Raw genomic sequence first — 7601 nt, 5'->3', positions numbered from 1 at the left:
TAATTGACATCAACTGATGAATTGACAGGAGTAAAAATCTGTGTTTGCCTGTTTCATTGCAGCTTCACCCTTTCCTGAGGAGCATCTCATTTAACAACACTGTTGGAGATCTGGTGTCTCTTGATGAGAATGGTGAATTATCAGATGGATTTGATATTATAAACTGGGTTACTTTTCCAAACCAATCTTTTTTGAAAGTGAAAGTAGGAAAGATGGATCTGAAGGCTTTTCTGGGCAGAGCATTCAGCATTAATGATGAGGCCATCACATGGCACAACAGGTTCAATCAGGTAGGATCTGCAAACATGCTGAAGGAAACCCATTCAGTAGCACCACGTCAGTTCCCTTGGGCACCGCCGTAAAAGAGATTCATCAGTGTTCTCTGCCCTCCACTAAACACAACCACTGCTTCTTATGAATTAATGTAAACTCTATCTTAGTATAAAACATAACCAGGCCTAGAACCTCTAAGTACAATCTGCTAACTTAACAAAAGCAACCAACAAAAATAAGATTTTTTTTCTGTTTCTTTCATTTTAACAATATTATTTTTCCATATACAAAGATGAACAAATAATTCATTAGACTTAAATCTGGTAACTGATAGAGGGTAAAAAAAATAATATATTTTTCCTTTACTTTACAGACAAAAACATAGGTGGAATCCCTTGGCGGTTTTGAGCTTTATCCATCATTCTTCATAATAATAAACAATTAGTTTCTTTTCCATACTTTGAGGAAAAGCCTTGTCAAATATTGCTACGGATGTCTTTAATTTGTAAATGCAATAAAATCATGCCATATTTTCTAAACATCTTAGGGATGTACGAAAGTCACTTACCTTTTACGAAATTTGATTCGCAGTGGGAGGGAGGCACTCCGTCCCTCCCCCTGAAATTCTGGCTGGGGGGGAGGCGCCCCATCCCTCCCGCCATGAATCCTGGCCGTCCGGGTCTGCAAATGGCGGCGGCTGTAGCCACCGCCGTTTGCGTCCCTGCAGTCAGCCGTGATAGGCTACGTAAATGTTTATGTAGCCTATCACGGCTGAGTTGAAAAAAAAAAAACACCACGCGTACGCAAATGGCGGCGCCCATGGGCGCCGCCATTTGCGTTCCTTATTTTGGCATGTCTAGTCTACGTAAACATTTACGTAGACTACTGCAAAAATAAGGGGAACACAAATAGCATAGACGCTACGCTATTTGCGTTCCCCTTATTTTCGCCGTAGTCTACGTAAATGTTTACGTAGACTAGACATGCCAAAATAAGGAACGCGAATGGCGGCGCCCATGGGCACGGCCATTTGCGTACACGCGGTTTGTTTGTTTTTTTCACTCAGCCATTATAGGCTACGTAAACATTTACGTAGCCTATCACGGTATTTTTTAAAAATCTAGCCGTGATAGGCTACGTAAATCTTTACGTAGCCTATTACGTTTTTTGGGGTTTTTTTTTAATTGGAAATGGCGGCGGCGGCAGCTGGTCAGAAGACCGGCTGCCGCAGCCGCCGCTGCCGAACTGCCGCCAAACTGCCGCCAGAGCCACTGCTGCCAGGAGGATTCACCCAAGGTAATTCCGTCCCGGGGGGGTGGGGGGGCAGACTGTTTTGCCACCAATTTCGGGGGGCCGAATGCACTGGCATTCGGCCTCCCCGAGATTCGTGGCAAAATTCTCTGACATCCCAACATCTGGTACTTTGCCTTTGCCTTAGGTAGTTTCAGTTGGTAGGTCATTTTTTTCTGCCTTGCCTACTTAAAACAGCTCCATGTACCAAGCCTTCCATATTAGAATTTCTGCTGTTTTCCACCTAACAAGATCTTTTCTTCACACATTGTCTCTGGGTGGCAGATGGCCTCTCCAAATGTACTAAGCCTTCACTCATAACAGTTCTCTTGGACATACCACACAAAAGATTATTGGAGAAATATCAGCTAAATACAGACATGTATTACTTCAGAAATTAACTTTTGCTGTTTGAAGCTGCTCCTTCATTCTCCAGTTCCAAGGTATTCAGGAGCACTGGACTTTTGTCCAAAGATTAATTTCTCTGTGACCCAGGTAACAATTTCTTCCATTTGGTCGTTCCACCTCAACAACCCTCCTAAAAAGGAATCTTGGTGTTTGTTGCATAGAGCACCATGTATTTATTTTGGGGGTTAAGACTGAGGGAGTATATACCTTCAATGCTTTTCATGGATAGGTGCTGCCCATTGCCCTGTGTAATGACAAATGCCAACCAGGTTACAGCAGAACAATGAAGGAGGGGGAGCCATTTTGTTGCTATGATTGCACTCCATGTCCAGATGGGAAGATATCAGGCCAGAAAGGTAGGCAGCATAAGCTCTATTCAGTCATTCTCTTCTCCCACCCCATAATTACCAACATGCAAGGAGAGGGGGCATGGGGGATGGCCCATGAAATAGGGATGGATAGCTCTCTGGTAAAGCACATGCTTTGCATGCAGAAAATCCCCAGTTCAAAGCTTGGCATCTCCAGGTAGAGAAGGAAACGTCCTCCCTGAAAACCTGGAGAGCCACTAACCATTATTGTTGACAGTGCTGGGATTCACGGACCAATGATGTGACTCAGCATAAGGCAGCTTGATATGTACCTATGGGAAAGCAGGGATGAGCCCAATGCCATAATGCCCTCCTCTATGTCTCCATTCCCTTCCTTCAACCCCTTCTCCCATGATAGATAGATGGGAAATGAATGATTCTGTGCTGTTTTTCAGACATGGACGACTGCTTAAAATGCCCAGATGAGTGGTATGCCAACAAGAACCGAGATCAGTGCATTCCCAAGATACTAGTCTTCCTCTCTCTCACTGAAGCTTTAGGGATCACCTTGACTTTTTTGGTCTTGCTTCCATCTCTTATTACAGTGTTGGTGCTTGGGGTCTTCATCAAGAACCGTAATACTCCCATTGTCAAAGCTAACAATCGGGGCCTCACTTACTCTCTGCTCATTTCTCTACTTCTCTGCTTCCTCTGCTCCTTGCTATTCATTGGCCAGCCTCAGAAAGTCACCTGCTATTTACGTCAAACTTCTTTTGGCATCATCTTTGCAGTGGCTGTTTCTTGTGTATTGGCAAAAACAATCACTGTGGTTCTTGCATTCACAGCCACCAAGCCTGGGTCCAAGATGAGGAAATGGGTGGGGAAAAAGTTGGCCAACTCCATTCTTCTTGGATGCTCCTGTGTTCAAGCCAGTATTTGTGCTATATGGCTCTCTACTGCTCCTCCATTCCCAGACTTTGACATGCACTCTCTGGCTGGAGAAATCATATTGGAATGCAATGAAGGTTCTGTCACAATGTTTTATTGGGTTCTGGGGTATCTGGGACTCTTGGCTCTTGTCAGCTTTACTCTGGCTTTTCTAGCCAGAAAATTACCTGACAGTTTCAATGAAGCCAAATTCATCACTTTCAGCATGTTGCTGTTCTGCAGTGTTTGGGTGTCTTTTGTTCCAGCTTACCTGAGCACAAAAGGAAAATATATGGTGGCTGTGGAGATCTTCTCTATCTTGACCTCCAGTGCTGGTTTGCTGGGCTGTATCTTTTTCCCCAAATGCTATATAATTATCCTGAGGCCTTGGTTGAACAGCAAGGACAAGCTAATCAAGTGAAATTAGTAAGAATGTACTGATTTTTGGTGATATCTTTTTTATTAAATAGTAATGGTTATTTGGAAGGAAACCTAAGAAAGCTTATTTACTGATTCACTCAGAATTCCTCCAGTCCAGGCCTCAGTTAGCATTCAATGAAATATTTCCTCTAAATATCTATCTATCTATCTATCTATCTATCTATCTATCTATCATCTATCTATCTATCTATCTATCTATCTATCTATCTTGGTATATTGAGTCTTGTGGAATAGTATGATTTTTCATTTCTATCTCATGATGAAAGAAGCACATAAATGACATAACATAGTTTAACATGGAAGACTAGAGCAGGACTGGGGACCCCTTTTTTAGCCCAAAGGGCATATTCCATTTTGGAGATGGTCTGGAAGTTGCATTCCAGTAGTGGGCAAAGCCAGAGGCAAAAGCCTTTTTCAGTGCTAAGCAGGAGAGAGCATTTATCTCTGATGAGCTGCTAAATGTAGAGAAGAGCTTTGCCTTCTATTCTCTGGCCAAGCAGAGGGAGCTTGCCCAGAGGAAGAAGCTGTTGGGCCATATGTGTAAGCCCCATGGGTTTGATAAGGTAAGTCCCATGCTGAAGTTTCCCTGTCCCTCATTTAGATGCTTTTCTGTTAGTGAGTATGGGTTGGATCTAGATTTATTATGGTTCCTCATTGAAAGCAATGGGGCTAGTCATGACTAATGTAATTCCCATTATTCCTTGTCGATCTACCCTAAACATGACAAAGTCTGGATTCAATCCTATGTTGGGCTGGATGGGGAAACTGGGTCTCCTTCGCTCCCTTTTGATAATCACATATCAACGAACAGATTGGTTGTATAAGTCTATTTCACTTTAAGTTACCCATCCACCCCTTCTTTAAGTACCATCTGAATCAAACTAAGTAGTGGATAAAGGGTGGATTTTCCCCAAGTTCTTTGAAGGGTGATAGTAATAACTAAAGTAAACATCCTCAATTTGTATAAAAGGGGGGAAGCTTCTTTATTTTAAGGTATGTATAATTAAATTGTCATTATTCTCAACATTCATATAGCTTCCATAAACTCTTCCATAAGTCTGTTCTCTAATAATATATATTTTTTAAAATCCTTCTGTTTAATATGACATATGTCATGTTGGGATGTCAGAGAATTCCGCCACGGATCTCAGGGAGGCTGAATGCCAGCGCATTCGGCCCCCCGAAATCGGTGGTGGAACGGCCTGCCCCCCGCCCCCCCCAGGACAAGACTTACCTGGGGCAGATCTTCCTGGTGGCAGCGGCTCCTGTGGCAGCTCCGGCGGCGGTTTGGCGGCGGTTTGGCAGCGGCGGTGGCGGCGGCTGGTCTTCCGACTGGCTGCCGCCGCCACCATTTCCAGTTAAAAAAAAAAACGTGATAGTGCTACATAAAGATTTATGTAGCCTATCATGGCTAGGTTTTTTTTAAAAAATGTGATAGGCTACGTAAATGTTTACGTAGTCTATCACGGCTGACTTAAAAAACAACAACAACGCGCGTGTGCAAATGGCGGCGGCCACGGCCGCCACCATTTGTGTTCCTTATTTTGGCACATCTTAGTCTACATCAAGATTTACATAGACTAAGACGGCAAAAATAAGGGGAACGCAAATTTTTGTACGTGCGTTGTTGTTGGTTTTTCTAAGTCAGCTGTGATAGGCTACATAAACATTAACGTAGCCTATCATGGCTGACTGCAGGGATGCAAACGGCGGTGGCTATGGCCGCCGCCATTTGCATCCCTGCTTGCCAGTGGCCGGATGTCTGGCTGCTGGCAGAGCCGGCCGGTGGCTCCGCAGAATCCCTGCGGAGCACAGCCGGCCAGCCAGGATTCCGGGGAGAGGGCCAGAGCACCTCCCCCCCCACCATCAACATAATCCGCAAAAGGTAAGTGACTTTCGTACATCCCTAACGTCATGTAGAGTTTCCATTAAGGATCCAAAAAAGTGTGGAAATTGTAAATTAAGGCAAATAATATGTTTTGGATCATACCTAGCTGAGCCATTAAAAATCTATGTATCAGTCACCCCCTTGGATTTCAATGGGTCTACTGTAAGTATGACCAAATATGCATCCAACCCTAGATAAGAAGATGAAACTGTATATAGTCTTGGCTATTATTATGCTTGGTTAATGAGAACATTAGGCTCCATGGACTTATATTTCACTTTGGTCTTTGAGATGGGGTATGAGGAAATGTGTCCATGCAGAATTTTAACAGGTGCAGAAGCTTCCCCAATCACTTATTTCATACAACCCTAATGATAGCAACAAATGTGAATGTCCAGTCATAAATTCTACAGGTGCAGCAGCCTCACTGCAGCCACCTATTCTTTCCAGTTGAAACATACCTGGCAGTGTTAGGATTAATTAGAATTGTGTTCCATGTGCATGCTCAGCAAACACATAGGCAGGTGGGTGACATCTTTGCACCTGGCAGTCCTCTATTTCAAAGGCTACTAGAGGACCATTCTCTGTTTAAAAGTGTGCTCTATTTGAACAGCTATCCTGTCCAGTTCTGGTGTAAAAATACAGAACCATAAGAACTGCTGTCCATAACCACTTGGCACCTGGACAGCAGACTGAAAAACCTGTTCAGGTATGTCTCGCCTGGTCACAGAATTTCACATTGCAGTAGGGATGTCAGAGAATTTCTCCACGAAACTCCAGGAGGCCAAATGCCAACACATTCGGCCCCCTGAAATTGGTGGAGAAACGGTCCGCCACCCCCCCGCCACTCACGGGATGGGACTTACCTTGAGTGAATGTCCCTGGTGGCGGCGGCTCCCGGCGGCGGTGCGGTGGCGGTGCAGCGGCTGCGGCAGCGGCCGGTCTTCCGACCGGCTGCCACCGCCACCATTTCCAAGTAAAAAAACAAACAAACAACAAACGTGATAGGCTACGTGAAGATTTACTAAGCCTATCACAGCTAGATTTCCCAAAAACACCGTGATAGGCTACATAAATGTTTACGTAGCCTATCATGGCTGACTTTGAAAAAAAAAGCATGTATGCAAATGGCGGCGCCCATAGGCGCTGTCATTTGCCTTCCTTATTTTGGCATGGGTAGTCTACGTAATTATGTACGTAGACTACGGCAAAAATAAGGGCAAAACTATTTGCATTGCCCTTATTTTCACCGTAGTCTACGTAAATATTTATGTAGACTACCCGTGCCAAAATAAGGAACACAAATGGCGGCGCCCATGGGCGCCGCCATTTGCGTACGCACTTTTTTTTCCCCCCAAAGTCAGCCATGATAGGCTATGTGAACATTTACATAGCCTATCACGGCTGACTGCAGGCCAGGGACGGAAATGGCGGCGGCTATGGCTGCCGCCATTTGCATCCCGGCAGGAGAAGAGGTTTCGCGGCCAGAGAGATGGGGCGCTCCCCCCTGGCCAGAATTTCGGTGGGGAGGGATGGGGCGCCTCCCCCCGGCCAGAATTTCAGTGGGGAGGGACGGGGCGCCTCCCCCCCACGCAGAGTTTCAGGGGGAGGGACGGAGCGCCTCCCTGCCACCACGAAGCAAGCTTCGGGATCAGGTAAGTGACTTTCGTCCATCCCTACATTGCGGTGAGGTTTACAGCATTTCTATTTAGATTGTACCAATTATTTATAAATGTGCATCAGTACATAACAATTGACATTCCACTATACTCTTTTGTTCTTCTTGGTCCTCTTTTGACCTCTTTTGTCCTTCTTTTGGGTGATGTGTTTCTTCTTTGTTGCAAAATGGCTGCGACGGGCTGGGGATATGGCTATTTAAGGGGAAGTTTCACCTCCCCTCCTTCAATAATTGGTCAGTCCACCACCTACCCTCCTGCCCATGGTACAGTTAGGGATGAACGAAAGTCACTTACCGTTTTGCAGATCGGCTTCACGGTGGGGGGGAGGCGCTCCATTCCTCCCCCTCGGAATCCTCGACTGGCCAGCTGTGCTCCGCTGTGGCTCCG

At 45.2% G+C, this 7601-nt stretch overlaps 1 protein-coding gene across 1 annotated transcript; it reads left to right on the top strand.

The window, feature by feature from the left end:
* The first annotated feature begins 212 nt into the window (after window positions 1–212).
* LOC146341791 (vomeronasal type-2 receptor 26-like) lies at window positions 213–3627 on the top strand. The gene is made up of 3 exons (XM_084808410.1): window positions 213–290; window positions 2201–2327; window positions 2735–3627. Exons 1-3 carry the CDS (start codon window positions 213–215, stop codon window positions 3625–3627), a joined length of 1098 nt encoding a protein of 365 aa, XP_084664536.1.
* The last annotated feature ends 3974 nt before the right edge of the window (window positions 3628–7601 follow it).

Source organism: Heloderma suspectum, chromosome 6 (genome assembly GCF_057233095.1).
Source record: "Heloderma suspectum isolate Gila_16-S chromosome 6, 16-S_ref, whole genome shotgun sequence".
Classification (NCBI taxonomy): domain Eukaryota; kingdom Metazoa; phylum Chordata; class Lepidosauria; order Squamata; family Helodermatidae; genus Heloderma; species Heloderma suspectum.
Note: the sequence above shows the minus strand (reverse complement) of the source record. Positions and strands in the feature narration are given on the sequence as shown.

Excerpts from the sequence above, each read along its gene's own strand:
- LOC146341791 (XM_084808410.1), top strand. The coding sequence starts at position 213 with ATGGATCTGAAGGCTTTTCTGGGCAGAGCATTCAGCATTAATGATGAG. Across the intron at positions 291-2,200 it reads GGCACAACAGGTTCAATCAG|GTGCTGCCCATTGCCCTGTG; the intron begins GTAGGATCTGCA and ends TTTCATGGATAG. Across the intron at positions 2,328-2,734 it reads GAAGATATCAGGCCAGAAAG|ACATGGACGACTGCTTAAAA; the intron begins GTAGGCAGCATA and ends GCTGTTTTTCAG.